We start from the raw sequence: 21,972 nt of genomic DNA on the forward strand, positions 1-21,972 counted from the left end.
CAGTCAGTCTGAGCATCTTCTGCCCAATTCTGTGTTAGCTCCTGACTCCTACAAGTCCCCACATAGCCTCCCACTCGACTCCTCCTTGACTCCCACTTTCACAGAAAGACCACCCAAACCCCTCATCCTGTTGGAAAGATTTCCCCCATCCAAAGTCCAGTCTAACTTCCACCCTGTCTGGGGTCCTGGGGATACTGACACTCTCCTGTGTCATCACCAGAAAGGGACATTGCTCCCCTCTTCCTGGAAAAGTACCACCATACCGTATCATTACTAAAACCTCTTTCTCAAGAACAATCCAGTATATTAAAAGTGGAAGAGGTGTGCTTGGGCCTACCAGTCTCTAGGCAGGTAACTCTGAAGGTGCCAACCCTTCCCCTGGGCATTGCCATCCTAACAGACTCTTCGAGGCCCTGGGCCCTCATATCCAAGGTGGAGCTGCGCCTGTCTCTTTTCAGTCACATGGGCATGTAGATGACTCGACTAGAGCATCAGGCCTCATCCCTCACCCAGATCTAGAATTCAGCAAGATCTCATCAAGGGTGTGTTCATAGGTTCCTCTGTCTCCAGATTTTCATCACCAGCCTCTGCCAGCTTCCTTCTGGGCCCCCTGCTTGATGACAGAACCAGGTAATAATGAGATACTGACCATGAGCCTGGAAAAAGAAAATGTCTAGTCTTGCCATCTAGCCTCTAAGCATCCTGTTTGTAGGTCTGTGGCTGTTCATATCCCAACAGTGTGAACCTCTCAAGGTCACTAAAGTTCTACACAGTAAGTACTGAGCACCTCTCAAGGGCATGGTGTCCACTCGGGCACCAGGGTCCAGTCTGAGTAAGATCCTGACATTCAAGATGCTTGATGGCTTGAGGGATGGCCAACCTCAGAAAATAAGTAAACGATGCTATAATATGAAAAACATGTGTGCATGTGTGGGGAGCCCACACGACACAGTAACTAACCTAGCAAGTCCAGCCTGAATCCAGAAGGTCATCCCAATAAGGAAGGCTGCCCAGAAGAAAGAGGGGCTGTGCTCAGGGCCCAGAATGGGCAAGCAAACAAAAGATGGCATTCTCTGAGACTGAAGGGGACGGAAGCAGTCACGTGCATGGAGCTCCAGTTTCCATGCTGTGGTGTTGCACTTGGATGCCTATCACCAAAGCCATCCACAATGGCTCGGCCAAATTAGAGAATTGTTTTGTTCATGTAACAGGAAAGTAGGCAGTTCATGAGTGCCCAGTTGCTTAGGAGTCCATAGACACTGGGATTGCTCTCATCTTGGCCTTTGGTGCTTACTGTGACTATGAACACAGGTGTACAAGTGCCTCTGTGTCACCCTGCCTTTTCTGGGAGTGCATATCCAGAAGTGAAGCTTCTGTGGTGAACGGTGGTTCTAAGGCTCCACATTCTCACCTTGCCGCACGAAGGTTCTACTGTCTCCACATCCTCCTAACACTTGAGTTGATCTGGGTTAGGAGTGGTGGCTCTAACAAGTACACGATGGAAACTCTCTGCAGTTTGACTGTCATCGCTCTGGTGTCAAATGTCTCTGCTTGTTTGCGTCTTGGCCACCTGCATTTCTTCTTGGAGAAATGCCTATTCCAGACTTCCAACCATTTCTAAACCAGCTTGGTGGCTTTCACTCTTTGCTTTGTAAATATCCTTCATTTAGTCTGGATATTAGCCTTGATCTGATGTACAACCTGTGCTCATTCTGTGGGTCTTTTACACTTCGTTGTTGATGTTCTTTGGTGGCAGAACATTTCAATTGCAAGGGAGACCATTTCCTTCCCTTTTTTTTTTTTTTTCTTGCCTGCTCTTTTGGTGTCATGGCCAAGAAACCATTGGCAAATCCAGTGTCACAAAGCTTCTTCCTGTTTTCTTCCAAGATATCATCCTTGATCTGTCCCCAAGTGCCTCTCCTCTATGTTTGGAAAAATGAAAGGAAGCCCTTTCCTACCCCATCCTCATGAACTCATCTCAGCCCTCAGAAGAGACATGACGGGCACTTACTCCAGACCTCACTATAAGCAGAAGAGAGACGCCAAGCTAGGATCAGACAGCTGCCGGTCGCCTGATCACCTCAGAGCAGCCACAGTGGCCCCTCCCTCTCCCCCAGCTGCCTCCACTCTGGCCCACTCTCTCCCACCCTCTCCCCTCCTTCCCAAGGCATAATGAGTTTGATAAGAAATTGTCTCGCTAACAGGATTAGGCATGGAAATCTCCCATTCCCTCCCTTCCCTTCTGTAATACCCTCATCGTGTGTCCTGTAATTTTCTGCTGGTTTCAGAGGCTCCAGACCACCTCAGGCATATTAAGTCCTCCTTGTTCTTTGATCATGTGACTGCTGATATGCTAGGATGCCGCCCCCCCCCCCATGACAGTGGCTGTAGGCTTGTGGATAAATTACACCAGGCCACGGGCCCTCTTCCTGTTGAGTCAGCCACCCCTGGGGTTCCTCCCAGTGTCAGTGATAGTGGTTGCCTCCAATGGAGGATCCAGAGAGGCAAGGCCACAGCTGGGATGCAGGTGGCCAAGGAATGATCGAAGAAGGTCTTCAATCTACTCTGACTGTCAGTCTTTATTGTCAGCATGACTGGCTTTGGAATCACCAAGGAGACACACTTCTTGGCATGTCTGTGACCGTGTTGCCAGAGAGGTTTAACTGAGAAGGAAAGACTCACCCTAAATTGTCAGGGGAACAAACCTTCCCATGGTCCAGACTGAATAAAAGAGGGAGAAGAAAAGGCCAGATTAGATACCCGCAGATTAGATATCCTCTTTCTTTGCTTCCTGTTCCACTTACTCCTGCCGACATGCTTTCTCCACCATGATGGACTTTACCCCTGTACACAATGAGCCCAAATAAATCCTCTTCCCTCAGGTTGTATCTGTCAAGAATTTTTGTCCCTAGAACAAGGAAAGAAGCTAACATGCTGTGTCAGTCACTGCTCTGTTGTGGTGGTGAGAGTGTATGACCAAGGCAACTTAAAAAAAGAAAACATTTAATTTCAGCTTACAGTTTCAGATGCTTAGGACCCATGATGGTAGATAGTGGTAGCAACAGCTAAAAGCTCACATCTGAAAAAAAGCCAGGACACACACACACACACACACACACACACACACACACACACACACACACACAGAGAGAGAGAGAGAGAGAGAGAGAGAGAGAGAGACAGAGACAGAGAGACAGAGAGAGAGACAGAGACAGAGAGACAGAGACAGACAGACACAGAGAGATAGCACTGAGAATGACCAGAATCTTTTGAAACCTGCACAGTGACACACCTCCTTCAACAAGGCCACACCTCCTAATTCTTCCCAAATAGCCCCACCAAATGGCGATAGTCAAATATTCAGATATTGGAGCCTATGGGACCCATTCTCATTAAAACCACTACATACATTTCCCTTCAATTTCTACCTTGCCTCTCACATGTGTCCCTAGGAAGACTCTAAGCAGGACAAGGTTAGTTAGTAGCATGCATGAGGTGACCCATCTTTAGACCTGGGCTCACTTCCTAAGCCTGGGACATAAATGGTTATTTACCCAATGTATCTGAGTTCTGCTTTAACCACCTCCTCACTGAGGATTCAGCTGTCTGGCAAGGTGTGACGAAGTGTGGAGTCTCTTATTTCAGGACTGGAACTGCACAGGGGTGGCAACTTCAACCCGAAGCATCATTAGCAGAAAGCTTAGTCTATTGGGTATCACACAAAAACATATAAACAATGCCCCCAAGTCCTGATGAGGACAGAGATAAGAGAGGGTGCCCCTCAGGAGAGAGTGGGACCAATTTCTCTACTTCACAAACTGCACGTAGGGGAGGTGTGGTGACTGAAATCCCACAACTCAAGAGGCTGAGGCAGGTTTTGTTTGAATTTGATTAATTAATTAATTAATGATGAAAATAACAAAAAATTGCAAATAGCCTTTACTATGAGTCCAACACCACGAGAAGCCTTCACTGACATGACACCAGTTATGTTTATGACATCCTAGCATGGCTGTCATTGTTTTTGTGTGTTTGTTTTTTAATTATTTTTAAGAGATTTATTTATTAGATATAAGTACACTGTAGCTGTCCTCAGACACACCAGAAGAGGGCATTGGATCTCATTACAGATGGTTGTGAGCCACCATGTGGTCGCTGGAATTTGAACTTAGAATCTCTGGAAGAGCAGTCAGTGTTCTTAACCACTGAGCCATCTCTCCAGCCCGTGGCTGTCATTGTTAACCCCTAAAGTTAGTAGGCAGGCACAGGGCACCTGGTCAAGGACCATGAACAAAATGAGGTCTCTACCTGAACAGCTAAGGGGTTCAGCAATACACATAAAATCCCAAAAAGGATCCCCCAACTGTGTGATCTTGGGCTTGCTCCTGAATCTCCAAACCCTGGGTTTCTATTCACAGAACAGGGGGATACCCCAGGCCTCTGGGGACTGACAGGGACAATAGGGCAGGAAAACAACCTTAAACAAGTTTCACTCTTTCCTGGTTTGTTACCTGTGGACAACCAGCATCTGCCTGTCTCAGAGTTCCTCCTGACATTTAGTGGAAGGTCAACAGCAGCCTGAAGCCATGTCACAGTGCCAGGCGCATCCACCTCACCTCAGCTTGTCATGGGGAACTGTCTCATCTCAGATCATCACACAAAGGGTGAACACGGTAGGATATATTTTAGGAGAGAAAAAAAACTCATATGCCTCACATTATAGACTCCTGTCATAGTTCTATTTTATTATTATTGTCATTAACCTTTGGTGTCATTTATAAATTATACTGGGTCATAGTTATATATACATGTGTGCTGTAGGTAGAGTCAGGTACCATCCAGCTTCAGGCTCTTGATTGGGAGGGGGGTGTCTTAGAGCCTCTCCCCTCAGATAAAGGAGGACCACTGTATTCTATAACACCGCCAGGTGCTTGGACCACTGTATCCTGCAGCACCATGCCAGGTGATAGAGGAGGACCAGTGTATTCTATAACACCATGCTGGGTGCTTGGACCACTGTATCCTGCAGCACCATGCCAGGTGATAGAGGAGGACCAGTGTATTCTGTAACACCGCCAGGTGCTTGGACCACTGTATCCTGCAGCACCATGCCAGGTGATAGAGGAGGACCAGTGTATTCTATAACACCATGCTGGGTGCATAGTGGAAACAAACCAATGAGAGAAATCCCTCTCTTCTCCTCTCCCACCCACTGCCACCCAGGAAGACAAGCCATCCATGCAAAAACTGTAAAATTCCACAGTGTCAACTTCATGATGAAAGCCAGGTAAAGAGTCAGCTACTCCAGCTGGAGGAGCGGAGAAGCTGGTGCTGAGACGAGGAGAGACAGATTGGGGGCTGCCGGGACAAGGCACCCTGAAGGTGCACAGAGGCAGGAAGACAGTGGGGGTCCAGGACAACTGAGACCCAGCACTCGTGTATCTGAGTCTTTTTGATAAACCTGACTCACTTTGAGCTCTGAAAAGCCACATACAGATGGACCTATAGATGTTTCTGCCTTTGCTTCTGCCCCTGGTGTGTCTGACTGGGTGGGTGCTGAGCCATTAGGCTGATCAGCTGCCAGTGCTCAAGGGCCTCTTCTGTCAGCAGAAGAGGACTGCAAAGATTCTAAGCAGAGGACCGTGGGATGGGGAGTGATCTGAGACGGACAGGCCGTGTATCACCATATGAAGTGGACAGTGAACGGAATCCCTTTCCAGCAAGCAACTGACCATGACTGACAAAAATCACTGATGGAATAATCAAGGTTTGGCCCCGGGGCAAGTGCTTAAACTCAGGACCACTCTAACCTCTGACTGGCACTGATACACAATTAGGGATAAGGGACATGAGTCCAAGGGGTCAGGAGCCTGTGTGAGGTCACACCATGGAGCAAAAATCTGACTTCAGCACCAAAGCCAGACTTGCCACAGAGCAAAGAGGCCATAGTCATTCATCAACGCAGATCAGGTTTTACCGGATGCTCAGTTAGGGCTATGCTGGGAACTAGGAGATAGGGACACTTGAGCTCTTCCTGCCCTTTAGAGGCTGCTCGACCTAATGTCACTGTTCGTCTCTGCAGTGTGGAGGCATGGGAAGCTCTGAGGCTGTGAGGCAGGTGGAGAAACAGATAGGATAAGGACAGAGAAGCAGGAGGTCTCCCTGCCACCATAGTGCCCTTGGAACAACACAGGGGCTGGGCTAGATGGCTTTGAGAGGCCACAGTGCTGTTTTTCTCTTAGCCGCACCCCCTCTGGAGCACAGTCAAAGCAGTGTTCTCACTCCCTGTCATTGTCACCAACACACCAGAGAAAGTTAATGAAGCAAAGGCAGAAATGAGCACCCAGCAGGCACAATACTGCAGCATCCACTGTCTCCTCCCCACAACCTGCAAGGGGTGGGGGTGGTTATTCCCACCCAAGAGGGGCTGAGGGCCCAATAGAGGATGAGAGTCCTCATGAAACTAGCCTCCAGGTCACAGGACTAAACACCCCTCTGGCTGTCTCTTAACAATATGATCTGGTCAGAATTCTCATCCCTGACCAGGCATGATGGGGGTTCAGAAGGGTGATATGTAATGTCTTAAAGAAGCCTTCATTATATCTGAAAATCTGAGAATGTCCTAGAGGCTGTGGTGTCAGGAACCACCGAGGCCCCTGCAGGTCCCAGGATGTAGCCCAACAGTACAAATCAGGAACTGTCTGGAAAGAGGGAGGGGGTCCTCCTTAGCTAGACTCTCAGAGAGAGTTGTGCAGACTCGGCTGCGGTACAAATCAGGGAGGCGTCTTCTGTGGAGAAACTCCTCAGCTGACCTGGAAGTAGTTGGTAAAAATCTGGCTTAGATTTGGACAACACCAAGCTTTGAGATTTGAGGCAAGTTGATGTGATCAGAATGATGGATGTCTCCCATAGTCTCCAGCACTTGAATACTTGGTCCCCAGTGGATGGCGCTGTTTGAGGAGGGCGTAGGAGGCATGACCTTGTCAGCGAAAGTATGTCACTGGGCTTTGAGATTTCATTCCCCATTTCCTCTCTGGCTTCCTTTCTTGTGGTTTAAGATGTGAGCTCCCAGCTTACTACTCCACATTATGCCTGCCTGCTGCCACACTCCCCCGTGGTGACAATGATGGGCTCATCCCTCCGGAGCAATAAAGCCCAAATAAACCCTTCCTTCTCTGAGTTGCCTTGGTCATGGTGTCTTAGCACAGCAATAGGAAACTGACTAACACATTCTCTGCCCCCTGTAGGCTTCAGCAAGGATCAAATAAGATAAGAAGTGGTATACTGGCTGTGGCTGGCACCCGTTCTGTTATACTGGGACTGTGCCAAGGAACTGTGGTGGTGGTACCACACAGTTTGGACTCTGGTGAATCAGCCTATAGCCTGATGCTAAATATGGGAGGGTCTCCTGGAGGAAGAGGGTATAGCCCCAGGTCTTAGAATATCAGGGTGAACTAGAGTGAGCAGGGAGGGGGATTATCCCACATAGCACCACGCCCAGGAGGGGGAGAACTGCCACAGTGCAGGGCCAAAGGTGGGGCTGTCCTACTAAGGAGTCTTGTCTTTATATTAACAAGCATAGGACACAGAGTAGGCTCCTGGTACGTGAGCGCCAATAACCTTTGCTGTGCTCACTGGGGAAGGGCGGAGTATGGAACCAGGGCTCCATGAGGGTCAGGACAAGGGTCAGAATAGATGCCCTCTTCTTTCTTAGCCACTCAGGGTTGGTCCTTCAGAGAGGGGCCAGGGACAGAGGACAGAACCAAGCGCTGTAGGTAAGGACATGAAGACATCTCCTCCCACAAGCCCAGGGACTCTGGGCTGCTCTCCCTGGCTGCCCTTGGCTATGAAGGTTGTGAGAGTTTGAGGCAGCTTTTCCCACTGCAACAGCAGTAGATCCCATTACTCTCCGGGCGTCTGACACGTGGGGAGGCATGGAGTAAGGAGCTCTGAAGCCCTGGCAGGGAGCATAGAAGTAGGGTGAAGACTCTGGGGGGTTGGAGGCTGTCGCCCCTGGCTGGGCTCTGCCATGTGCAGCGGATGAAGACGGGGAATAAAGAGGCTTATTTCTGCAGCCTGTTATTATGGCAACTTGTTTTCATAGTTTTTCAACAGACCTCTCTCCCTCTCCCACCCTCCTCCCTGTGAGCTCTCTCTGTGTCTCTCTCTTTTTCATCTTCCTCTCTCAGCAAATCCATTTAAATGCAATTCTATTCTTAAAGCGCCCCTCTCATGCATGTCTAATGAATGTCAGGGAGCCGCTATTACAATGAGGCCGAGGAGGGTCCAATCGGCAGTGTGTATACAAGTCATTTGGAAGGAAGCCTGGGAGCGCTCCAGTTTTATTACAGCATAATTAGAAATAAAATCTTGTTGCAAGAGGAGACTGAGAGATGTGTGCTAATCCTGGCGCAGAGAAAAAGAGCTGTAGAGAAAAGGATTCTGGGAAAGAGAAGAAAACTGGCTGCTCTATCAGCCCCTTCCGAGGTACTACTTTGGACTGTCCCTCTTGAGACCTGATCTTCAGGCTCTGGGACCCCCAGCTGCCTGGGACGTTCTGCAGGGATAGTGCCGAACCTTTCTAGAACCCAGTTGCCCATGTGGCAGTCTTCCCAGGCCCCAGGGAAGTAGAGCCAGCTCACTCCTACCCCACCCCTGCCACCAGGAAGGCCCTACACATCCTGTACACGTTAAAGACCACCCTACAAACTGTAAGGAGATAACGGGGATAGTTGATAGCGCCTAGACTTCGAGGCTGAGACCCAGCTCTAAAGCTGAACCCCTCCACTTCCTGGAGTCCCCAGAGATCGTTTGCTTAACGCGTTGACCACCTGCTGCCTTTCAGGCACTCTGTTAGGCACACTCACTAGTTCATTTACCTCTAACAGGGAATGGATTCAGAAAGTTCCAGAACTCCCCACGATTTCCAGCTAGGAAGTGGAACATGATGTGAGGCCCGGCCTTCTGACCCCTCTCACTGTGCTGTTTGTCGATGGCCTAGGTCCTCCCAGTGACATCCTCTGCTACTGGACGCAAGGGCAGTGAGGAGGACTGAGTGGAGCCTGGCATGTCTCGCTGACATGAGCCACCACAGGGCTGCTCTATCTATGTGGGAAGTGACTCTAACCCAGGGGCTGTGTAAAGATTGGCCCCTGCCTTCTGCAACCCGTGGATTGCTGACTGCGATGGAGTTCAAAGAGTTGAGTCCTCCACCTTTGCCCAGACAGTGGAGGGAAGACCATCAAGTCCCTAAGAAAGTGAGGCTCAGACACATTGGAGAGCAAACTGGTTTTCTTACCTCACTCAGCAGTCGGGGAAACTGAGGGTGCATGAGGTTAAGGAAGCTGGTCTGAATGCACGCAGCCAAGTAGAAGCCAGATTTCTCATCTCCCAGCCCAGTGCATTCAATTCTGCCGTACCTGTCTCCATGTGTCTTAGCTACAGACCTTTTCCCAGCAAAGTGTCCTCACATACTAGAACTCCATGGCTGGAGGAGGTGGGAGACAGTTGACCTACAGGGTGACGTGTTGAACGCAAGGTCAGCCAAACTCAGAGCAAGGCTGGTCTCAGGGCTGCATTCAACAGGAGTCAGAGCAGCTTAGAGGATAACCATGCTGACTCTCTAGCCTCCCAGGGGAAACTGAGTCTAAATCAGACCCTGTCGGAATCATGTCAGCATTCCTCCAAAGTCAGCTGCTTGCCCCCTTAGCATAGAACTGTGGAGAATGCATGAGATTATTCCCCTGACACCTCCCCATACTCCTGCACCACCAGGGAATACTTGGTGCTTTGTGGCACCCGTTAGATACCTGGCATGCTCAGCCTGGTCTTGCACTTAATGTGACTATGAGGCCATGGAGTTATTCCCCTGCAATAGAAAGTGGGGGTCTAGGCCTGCTGACTTCCACATGGAGACTGTTACTCTGCAAATTTCTCTCTAGCCAGCACTACCAGCCCCAACTTCAGTGACTCTGCATGTCCCTCCCACACTTGTATGGACTGGGACCTACCTCCCATCCACAGTCTCTTCTGCCATAGGTGTGTCCGCTGAGGCTACTCACTCAGTTCTGTGTCACAGAGGTAGGAGGCCTCTCCTGACATCTCCACTTTGGTCCATGGTATACTCTGCCTCGTTTTCCGGTGTTAGAACATGCAGTAGTAGACATGGTCTGAGCCTTTAAGGGTACAGATGAGACCCTGCCTATGTCTTTGAGTTACTGCTCTCTCCCCTCCTGCCTCTCTGCTTTTCTCTCAGGGCCTAGACCCCAGTGTCCACAGGAAGACCCTGACCGCCTTCTCCCACCCATCCTTTGTTCTCAAAACCCAACCTGCACAGTCTGATTTAGGATCTGCACCTCTTCCCCACCTGGGGAAGGGTCTCTTGGAAACTGACCATCCAAGTGAGGACTGTGTAGGTCTCCTAGGGCAATGAAAGCATGATGTTACAGATCAAGGGCCAAATGAACTTAATCCTCATGGTTTTAGTGTCTGGGAACCCAACATCATGGATGTATGTGCCTCAGGGTGTCTTCCTTGCTGGGTTTGACACAAATTAAGACCTTCACGAGCTCAGCCTGGATCCATCCTCAAGGCAAGGATTCACAGTATCCATGAGGGGTACTCATGTGGCCACCAGGCTACAAGTCCTAAGCACAGAGCCTTCCTCCAGAGTCCCAGCTATGCACTCTGTCCTATATGTGGGGCAGAGGATTCCTGGCTGCTCTTGCACTCCTTGAGTGTGAGCCTTACCTTGAGCACCAGGCTCTGGCCTCTAAGGTACAACCACACTGGAAAGGGAGGTGATTATCACTCAGTACCATTTAAACTCGGTTTCACTTTACAAAACCAAAACCCTGTGCTCACCAACTACACCACCACCCTTTTCCCTTTCTCCTAGTCCTGGCAATAATCATTCTGCTTCCTGTCTCTATTGGGTCAGTACTCCAGAAACCTCCTCAGGATATGGCTTCTTTTGATTATGGCATTATGTCCTCAGAGTTCATTCATGGTGATGCATGAATCAGAAAATCGCTGCTTTTTCAAGGCTATATAGTATTCCAAAGCATGTACAGCACGTGGTTGGTTTATGTTCTCATCTACTAGTGACCCCTCTTGGCTGTTGTTATCAATGCTGCTATGAATACAGCACACAAACCCTTTAAGACCTGCTTACTGTCTCTTTAAAAGTGGAGTGTCTGGATCATTGGGAAATTTTTTGTTTATTTCTTTATTTATTTTTGACAAACTTCCATTTTGCTTAGGCTTGACTTTTTGCATGTTTGAAACAATCACTTTTAAAGTGCACTACAGTGGCTCACATGTGTCATCCCAGCATTTGGGAGGCTGAGGCAGAAGGATCCCTATGAATATGGAGTTAGCCTGGGATACATAAGTTTCAGGCCAGCCTGGGCTTAAGATTTAGACCCTGTCTTAAACAAACAAGAGTCCAGTTGCGTGTCTTAGATGAGGTGGTAAGTTGGGACAGCAGGAACTCTCAGAAACCTGGAGGAGCTTCCAGGAAGAGGACTATCACCACTGTCACCTCTTTGTAGATTAGAGATCTCTTGCCCCGGAAACCTCTGCTGAGTGTCTACCCTATGGCAAGCACCACTGTCACACTGGGTAAAACAGGACCCCACTGAGGAACTAGCACTAGCACCTCAGGTGATCTGACTTGGGTTGGAAACATCACTCTGGGTGTGGGTTGGGGACAGACTGGGGAGGCAAAGGCAGAAGCAGGGGCTGGGGCTACAAAGAGTACCCTACTTCTGTGGCTGGATTAGCAGTTTCTCCCTTCCCTAAACCCTCAGGCGCCATCCGAGTTGCCACCACTCTGGCAATCTCAGCCTCCTGTGCGTCCAGGCACCTTTCAGAGGGCGGAGAACAAGAGGCCACTGCTTCAGAGGCTGACTTCTCCTGTCAAGCCCTCTATGGTAAAGTCTCCATCAATAGGGTCTCTCGGTCTATTCTACAGCTGCAGGTCTCTCTGAGGCACACAGTTCTCTGGCCTTCTGGGAGAAGACAGGGAAGACACTGTCACCTAAACTTAGCACCTACACAAGGGAGCTGGGGCTTTGTCTTCTCAGACTCCCGCTCTTTGGCCTAGCTCTGAAGCAAGGCCTGAGAACCTGAGTCTGGATCCCTAGCACCCACATAAAAAGACAGGCATGGCATGTGTACCTTAATCCCAGCACTCGGGGACAGAAACAGATAGATCCCTGGAGCTGAATACAGCTTGCCTGGATTTGTAACTCCAGGTTTGGTGAGAAACCAAGACTTGGAGAGACAGACAGACAGACAGATAGTCTATGTGACTCTCTGGCCTTTATGTGTACTCATATGAACATGTACAAAATACACATGTGCGCAAACACACACACGCACACATACACACACATACATACACACACATACCACACACACACACACACCACACACACCACACACACACATACACACACCACACATACACATACACATACACACATCACATACCACACACACCACACACACCACACACACACATACACACACCACACACACCACACACACCACACACACACATCACATACCACACACACACATACACACACACATCACATACCAAACACACACACATACCAAACACACACACACATACCACACACACACACACACACACACACACACACACACACACACACACGTTCTTGCACCAAGATTCTAGGAGAAAGGAAGCAGCCAAAAGCCAGACCCACCTGCCTCCTTCATAAGATGCAGCCTTGAAGCCTGCTGTCCCGTCCCTATGTAAATGCCCCGCACCCCTGAGACCATGACCTGTGTGTTCTGTCCTTTCTCATCCTCTTAAAGGAGAACAGGATTGCCCATGCTCAGCGGGCAGTGTCCTTCCAAGTGCTTCTGACACAGAGCTCCCCTGCAGCATAGACCAATGGCTCCCAAAAGCCCGTTTCCAGACCCACAAGAATCTGAAAAGCTGCCTGGGGGAGAATGGTGGATAAACATGGTGAAACCCCTCCCCTGACCCTCTCCCTCCTTGGATGAATAAGAAGCAGAGACTCTGAGAGAGGACACCCCATGCTGTGCCAGTGTCCCAGAGATGTTCACAGGCTGCATGACTCTGGAGAGCAAGTCGTGCCTCTTCATAGCTCTATAGGCTGAGTAGCCAAGGCTGAGGCATGGACAGGGCTCCTCTCAGACAGGGGCCTTACAAGTTCTCAGCTTCCCAAGGTTACTAGTGATCCCTGTCAAATTTTGGCTGGGGATACATCAGTTAGTCCCTCCCTCCTTCTCCCCAGGGCATTCTCCGCGCCTGCGCACCTAGGTCTACATCACCCCCCTATTGCCTAGTGTATAACAGATGTTTAATAAATATTTAACTCTTAGGAAAGTGCAAGTTCTGTCAAGGGTACGGAAGCAGAGAATGACAATATGGGCCAGGGCGTGTAGAGTAAAGGAAAGGGCTTGCTAACCATATTCACCATTCCCATGTACGTGAGGGTGGCAACAGAGGTGTCCTGTGACAAGGAGAGTTCATACCTAAGGGTGGGTGACTCACCAGCATAAACCCACCAGGATGCCACTAGCTCAGGTGTCCAGCAACTAGGATCCCATCTGCTCAACGCCAGCAGCACCTCCCACCAAGGTAGCAACCAAGAATTGATCAATGCCCCCACTCATCCCTACAGCCTACCTACCAAGAATTGATCAATGCCCCCACTCATCCCTACAGCCTACCTAAGGCATTCCAAATGGCCGTGGGACAGCTGCACTCCTTTCCGGCAGAGGGACACTTCTTGCCTTTAGGAGGAGGAGGAGGCCAAAGTGCAGATTATCTCAGGCCACCACCCCTTATGCCACAATGGCCACCAAATATCACTGGAAGCCAGCATATTGTTGAGCCCTGGCTTGGCTGAGGCCTACAGCTATGTTTTCCTGGGTTCAGAGCACTGCCCAAGACTCTGGCTTTCCTCCATAGACTTTTTTAGCCTCTTGTCCCCAGCAGGGACCCTCAACCCTCCCCCTCCCCCCTCTTCTGATGCTCATCAAACATGCAAACCACTGTAGCTGAGTGCCCCCTCCACAGGGGATTAACATAATGCCCCTGATTTCCCCTTCTCCTCTCACACTGAGTCTCTGGGCTGCAGCCTGCCTTTGTTTCAGTAGGAGCAAAACACAGTGTGTCTGGGAGAGAGAGAGAGAGAGAGAGAGAGAGAGAGAGAGAGAGAGAGAGAGAATTCGCTACTGCAATTAAATATGCACAGGGGGAGGGGGGAAATGAGGACAATGAAAGATGGGAAACATCCGATGCAGCAGCTGCTGGTTGCTATAGAAACCCAGATCCCCACCAGCAGCAGCATCACCCACCCACCCTCCACTCTGGGTGCAGAATCCCAGGAGCACAGGGCTGTGTGGGTCCCAGGGTGCTGGAGGACAGGACCATTGGATCCAGGTTGACCAGGGCTGGGGTCCGTGTTGGCTGCTAACACTGCTTTGATGTCTTTACTGGCTTCCCCCCCAACTCCTCCCCATCTTCTATCCACAGTGACACCATACGTAACTCTGCACCCCAGTCCCAATTACACAATGTCAGAGAGCTTTGGAACTTGAGTTTAGGATGTCACATCACAATACACAGGGTTGAGGGGCGGAGTCTGTTTTCCTCAACAGCTGACAGTCACTCAGCCCCCTCCCTTCCCTTTTTGACTTTCCCCATGACACCTCCCTCCCTGGGCATTGAGAGGAAGAAGGTTGTAGGTGCCCACGAGAACTCCCAACAACAGGCAGCTAGACCCTGGGACTAGCTAAGAGTGAGTGCACAGAGCCACCTGTCACAGGGGAAGGTAACTAGCAGAGGTTCACACGGATAAATAAATCAGGGCATTAGCTGACTGATCGATCGGTCTCCTGAGTCACACTGTTTAACCAAAAAAGTTAACAGTGTCTTCCATGAAGGGGAGTGTTGTTCTTTTCTACCTGGATCAGCAGACTGAGATCATTAAGGCTTCATGCTTGGCAAAGAGAGACGGGCTGGTGCTAGCCCAGGGCACTGTGGAGAAGTAGAGGAGAGAGGGGAGGGGAGGGAGAAAGAAGGGAGGGGAGAGAGAGGAAGGAAGGGAGAAGTGATTAGGAGAATTGTAGTTAGACCAAAATTCATTCAGAAGAGCCCAGATTGATGGAGTTATTTAAAGCCATATTGAAGAAATGACTCCAAAGGCTGGTGAAAGGGTTACGTGAGTGAGTGTGCTTGCTGCGAAGCTTCACAACTGGAGCTCTGTTCCCAGAACACACATGGTGGGAGGAGATAACTGACTCCTCCACACATTGTCTTCTGATCTATACACACGCACACACACATCATACACACCACATACACACACACATCATACACACACACCACACACACACCACACACACACCACACACACACCACACACACATCATACACACACACCACACACATCATAAACACACAACACACAACACATACCACATATACACATACCACACAGACACGCACACACATATCATACACACATACCACACATACATCATACACACACACCACACACATCATATACACCATATACATATCATACACACACACACCATACACACTACACACATACCACACACACACACACCATACACACACCATACACACACCACACACACATCATACACATACCATACACACACACCACACACACCATACACACACACACCATACACACACAACACACAACACATACCACACACACATACCACCACACATACCACACACACACACACACACACATCATACACACACACACACCAATAAATATTTATTTAAAAGAAGTCCAGAGGACCTTTTCAAAGATATTGTGAAGAACATTGAACTTGTCATCTCTGAGTTTCGTGTCCTCTGTGGAGGAATGTGTCTTCCAGTTTCATCCTCACCTCTCGATGCCCAGAACTGTAAATATATGGAGTGGGGAGATGCTCACTCAGGGAAGTGCTTGCCTGGGTTCAATCTCCAGAACACATCTAACAAGAGCCCTAGTGTGGTGGAGCTCACTTGTAATCCCAGCCCCAGGCACTTGGACTGGATGTGGGGTTCCACAAAAAGTTCCCCTCCTAGAGCGTGCCCTGCTGATGGGCTCACGTCACTCCCCGACCCTGACCCATCCTTCCTGGATAAGCACAATTACCTATGTGTGACAGCAAACACCAGAGGTGGTCCCCATCTGATCTCCTCTGTTCTCGGTGAGCAGAGACTAGGCTGCCACAGGCACACCCCATCCCAAGGCCACATCTTTTCTTAGGTTAGCTCTTATCAGCTCAGGGTCAAGCAAGGTTCACTGGGACCCTCCACAGAGATCCATTCTGCTGTGGGCGAATGCAACAGCAGCCACCACCCGAGGGTCCCACTACCTGTCCACTCTGCTTCCCTATCACAGCCCAGCCGGTGAGGCAGGAACAGCCAGGACAGTGACAGCAAAGTAAACCCAGTGCTGTCCCATGGCTGTTCAGGACTGCGGGTAATGACCGAGTCTACCTCTCCACAGCCCCAGTACAGAAAGGATTTAAGCTTCTGTCTGACTTACAAAGAAGACTGGGAATCAGAACCCAAGTTCTGGTCCGGCGACTGTTGTCCCAGCCAGTCACTTCAGTATGTACTTACTTCCTCCTCTAAAACTCCAAGAGCCACTGAGCAATGACCGAGGAAATTCTGCAGACTCTTAGGGAAGGGTGAGAAATGGGAGGGCTCCTCCACACTGCATACTTTCTGTATGCAGCCATTTGACGTATCCAGCCTATGCAGGAGTATCTGCATTTGTACATCTAAGGCTTAGGGGGCTAAGCAAAGCCCAAGATGGCACAGATAACAAGTAGAAAAAAGAGTGGAGACACACAGTGGATTTCACTCAGTCTGACTCTAACACCCAATTCCTTGTCAGGTAGCCAGCACATGTCTGTAGTCCCAGGGCTTCCAGCCAGAGTTAGAAAGATCCTGAATTTGAGATCTCCCTGGGTACACAGTGATTACTCTAAAAATTTGTCAGCATGTCTACTTTTCATTGTGTCAGCGTGTGGCTAAAGGCCTTGTCTAGGAGCTAGAGAGATGGCTCAGTGGTTAAGAGCACTGGCTGCTCTTCCAGAGGTCCTGAGTTCAAATCCCAGAAATCACATGGTGGCTCACAACCATCCGTAATGGGATCTGGTGCCCTCTTCTGGTGTGTCTGAAGACAGCGACAGTGTACTCGTATAAAGACAATACATAAAACAAAAAATCTTAAAAAGAAAAGCCTTGTCTATTGGAGATGGCCCACCCATGAGGGCACACCACCTCATCCCTGGTTTTCCAAGATAGCTCCAAGCTGGCCTCCTGCCAGCCAGAGCTGCCCCAGCAGAACTAACTGGCTCTATCTGGTTGTGTCTCCAGAAAACAGGTTTTTCATCACATCACACGGTGGGCTGTACATCTCGGACGTGCAGAAGGAAGATGCTCTCTCTACCTACCGCTGCATCACTCAGCACAAATACAGTGGGGAGACTCGTCAGAGCAACGGGGCTCGGCTCTCTGTGACAGGTAGGTGCTTGCCCAGGGCGCTGACCCTCCCGTGGGTACGGGGTGATCATGGGCAATATATACCACTGGGTGAGACTTCATCAAGTAGCCTTGATGAAAGAGATTCTCTAGAGGTTTCTTCTTCCCAAGGGGTCACACCTGGCTCTCCTAATGACTGAAAGGTTTCTGTGGACCAGCAGAGCTTCTGCTTCTCAGGCACACTTCTGCGTCCTCTCCATTCCCACAGCCACTGCCCCCACTTCCTCTTCCTGCCATCTTTGTCAGGAAACTCATTGTTAAAATCTGTGGTAACTGTGAGCCTAGATTTCAGGAGGGCTTTTCACTTCCTTGTGTCTCTAAGTGTTACCGAAGGTTTGGGGGGTTGTTTATTGTTTGGGGGGAGTTTTGTTTGTGTTGCCGCTTGTTTGGTGGTGTGTGTGTGTGTGTGTGTGTGTGTGTGTGTGTGTGTGTGTGTGAGTTTATGTGGGTGAGTGTGTGAATATGTGTATTAGTGGGAGTATGTGTGTGTGAGTATATGTCTGTATGTGTGTGTAAGTATGTGAGTGTGTAAGTGTGTGATTAAGTGTGTATATATGTGTGACTATATTTATGTGAGTGTGTGAGTGAGTGTATGAGTACATATGTGAGTTTATGTGGGCGAGTGTGTGAATACGTGTATGAGTGTGCATATGTGTGAGTGTGTGAGTATATGTGTGTATGTGTGTGCAAGTATGTGAGTGTGTGTGTGAGTGTGAGTGTGTGATTAAGTGTGTTTGTGTGTGTGACTATGAGTACATTTATGTGCGTGTGTAAGTGTGAGTGTATGAGTACATATGTGAGTTTATGTGAGCGAGTGTGTGAATATGTGTATGAGTGTGTGTATGTGTGAGTGTGTGAGTATATGTGTGTAAGTGTGTGCAAGTATGTGAGTGTGTGTGAGTGTGAGTGTGTGATTAAGTGTGTTTGTGTGTGTGACTATGAGTACATTTATGTGAGTGTGTGAGTGTGAGAGTACGAGTACATATGTGTGTATGTGATTATGTGATGTGTGAGTGTATGTGTATTTGTGTGAGTGTGTATGCATGTAAGTGTCTGTGTGTACACACGTTTTTGAAGGCTACCTCACTGCACTGGAGAGCAGGTAGACTGTGATAAATGTGTCTAAGAGATTCTCATTCTGGGGTATGGTTGTGTGCCTGAAGGAAAATGGAGCATGTGTTCTGCCCACTGTGTACCACATAGCTCTCCACGTGTCACCCAGCCAGCACCCACAGCCCTGTGAGGTGTGTGTAATGTTCTGCATTTCCAAGGGGAGCCAAGTGGCCTGCCTGCACTATCAAGTCAGCGGGAGGTCCGGGCAAAGCTCCCACTCCAGTCCCCCAAGCTGCACTACCCTTCTGCCGAAGTCAAGGGAGGGCCCACAGATCACCCGCATACCACCTCTAGCAAAAAAGGGGGGGGGCTTTTATACATCCCTTTATAAGGCCTTCTCCACAAGCAGGCTCCAAATTTCTGACAACCATCCACAGTCATGTTTTTATGGCACCTGTGCAGTGCAAACTGGGATTACCCCACACTGTCACCACAGGCCCTGATATGTCTGTCCTTTGTTGGATGATTCTCTTTTAGCAGGGGTAGTGGGGGACACTGACCTGGAGCATGCAGTGATCTCTTGCCTCAGATTGGCAAGTTCTGGGGTCGTCAGCATGCGTCACCATACTATGATTCCGACGCTCTCTGCTCTGTGGGTTTTGTTGTTTGCGAGGGTTTGATTTGGTTTGGTCTTTTTGTCTTCTGAGACAGAGTCTCATGTAGTTCAGACTCGTCCAGTGATACCCTTGAACTTGTGATCCCGCTGCGCCCACCTCCTGAGCACTGGGATTTTAAGTGTGGCGCCACTCCACGTTTGTGCTGTGTGGAGGGTCAAGCCAGGACCTCATGCGTGCTAGGCAAGCACACTCCCAACCCTTCATCTTCAGCTCCAGTGTTTTCTATTCGCCCTATGCTGTTTTGATTTTCCTCAATGCTGGTTGCAACCCACACAATGGATATCACGGCCTCCTGTGTTTGTGGGGAGAGGGGGTGGCAGATTGACCTGCAGTTTGAGCATCCTTGCCTTGAGGAGATGGGGCAGAATGGAAATGGGGGATGAATGAATAGAAACTCACTTTTTATCAGTTTTGGGAGGGCTAAAACCATGGGGTCATGCCCTACTCCGGACTCTGGGAAAGGACTCTCTGGGAAAGGCTACTTGTCTGTTTCTGTCACCTATGGCTTAGGGACATCAACCCTCATGAGCAGGTGACTCCCGGGACCCTTCATCTGCCCAGCACAGTTGAAAGAAAGATTAAGAAAACAGGAATCTGGAGACAAATAACCAGACTGCCCAGTCTGGCCCTCATGTCTCTGACGTCTGGTCCTGTGGGTCACACACAGCATGCACCAAGTAAACAATGGTGGCATTAGTGAGCACCAACGGAAAGCACCAACGGAAGTCATGCTTCTGTGGTGAGACAGTGACTCTTGGCCATGGCGCAGACCGTGTGGTAGGACTTCTGAATCTGTAGCCAACTCGGAGTGTGTTTCATTGGAGTGGTTTGCTTCCAAATTACACAGCCTTGTTTGCATGGTGTTTTGCATCTCATTTGCATTCTCCTCACACAGTGCAGGGGTGGGGGCATGGAGAGCTCCTACTGCAGACAGGCTCTGCTCTCCTCCATCAAATCCTTCATTCTCTGCTCTGATGGCCAGACCTAGAGCTCTGCGGGGTGGGGAGTGAGGATTAGGCAGGGGTCCCTCAGAAGAACGGATTCTGGAAGCTGGAGGCTGTGCCAGTTTTTCTTTCTCATCCTATGCCATCATGGTGGGTAAAAGGCATGATGGGGGAACTGTGAGAAAGATGTCATACCTCTAAGGACTCAGAGATAAACGCTACCTAAAGGGGCAGAGGTCAGATACAAAGGTGTCTGGACAATCCTGGGAGAGAGGCCTGGGCCCAGAGAGAGTGGTCCAGGACAGGAGAGGAGACCTAGACCCAGACCAGAGACACACACAAAGACAAAGAGAAGTGGGAGAAAGGAAGGAAGATGCCGGAGGGAAGGGAACAGAAAGAGAGGAGGGGAGGCCGTGCAGTGACGCAGGGCCCTGATGTGATATGATGTGACAAGGCAGCTTGTCTGCAAGCTGCTTGTCTCTGCAAAAATGCAAGTGATCTGAGAGGGAGGCAGGGAAAGGCATCAGGGGAGCTCCGACCTCCAGGCTCATGGCCCCTAGTTGCCCCTAAGCCCAGCCTGTCCCCAGGAAGCACATGCTGGTGTCTCTAAGGCCCATGAACTCCCGAAAGGGCTCCCCATAGATGAAGGTGAGAGGGATGAGGAGGGGTCCGCACCTTGGGCTGGAGATGACACAAGAAGGCCAGGGGCACTTTGCGAGTTGGGCTAGCAAGCGTCCAGTGAAGTCCAAGAGAACGGCAAATACGGTTAGCCGGGCAGTCATTAGGAGGCCACAGGCTACAGTATGTGGAGTTCAGTAGGACCTGATGCCTGGGAAGCCTCCAGAAGTCAGCTTCGGCAGGGAGCTCTGTGTCCTTGTCCTGTTGTTCCCGCACTGTCATCCTATCCCTGTCACATTCCCCAGGCAGGGCATAAGAGTAGGCAACTTTTATTTCTCTGTTTTCTAAGTCAAACGGGACAGTTACAGAAAGAGACCAAGTCACCCCTGAATCCACCCAGATAACACCCCTCCTTATGACTTGGGGCTTTCTAGAGAGTTCCTCCAAGCACTCTTAAGAGCATCAACATCCCAGAGACTTAGTATGGGGCCTCACAGAGACCAAGGGACCACACAGGATGTGAAACCAGCTTCCCATCCCCCAGCACATGCAGGACAGCCATGGAGCAGACTCTGTTTGCCCTGGTTCCAGCCTTAGCTCAGACATCACAGGACATCCTAGCAGCCTGACCTGGGGTCCCACAACCTCAAGCAGGACTGTCTTTTCCCAGCCCAGTGCCCATGCTGGCAGCGCCCAGTCCCCTGGGATGTCACGTGTACACGCCATAGCCCTTTACGTCTCTGCTTCCTGGTAATGAAAGAGGTTTCTTTTTCCCTACCACCCCCCGGAATTTAATTTCACGCCTAGGCCTCGGTGATTAATTCTGTCCCCCACTACCCTGCCCCTCCTCAGCCACCCTGGCGGCCTCTCCGCTTGTAAATTCTGCCCTGTGCCATGGGATTTGTGTATTTCGCATCAATTAAGTGTCACATTGAGTAATTCTTCTCTGGCAGTGGTTCTGTTGATCCCAACCAATCAACCATTCCCACCGGGGTGGCGGGGTGGCGGAGGGGAGAGGACAGCAAATGGGGAAGGGAGGGAGGATGAACATCAGTTAGCAATCATCCGTGCACCTGCCCCTCCTGTGTCG

General features: G+C 49.9%; 1 protein-coding gene across 2 annotated transcripts in view; it reads left to right on the forward strand.

The window, feature by feature from the left end:
• Dscaml1 (DS cell adhesion molecule-like 1) overlaps positions 1-21,972 on the forward strand; it is a 316,989-nt gene that overhangs the window by 209,391 nt on the left and 85,626 nt on the right. For both annotated transcript variants that reach the window (NM_001108141.1, XM_039081433.2), the window contains exon 4: positions 17,426-17,572. In NM_001108141.1, coding sequence (NP_001101611.1) covers positions 17,426-17,572 — 147 coding nt within the window. The remainder of the gene's footprint in view (positions 1-17,425; positions 17,573-21,972) is intronic.

Source organism: Rattus norvegicus, chromosome 8 (genome assembly GCF_036323735.1).
Source record: "Rattus norvegicus strain BN/NHsdMcwi chromosome 8, GRCr8, whole genome shotgun sequence".
NCBI lineage: Eukaryota > Metazoa > Chordata > Mammalia > Rodentia > Muridae > Rattus > Rattus norvegicus.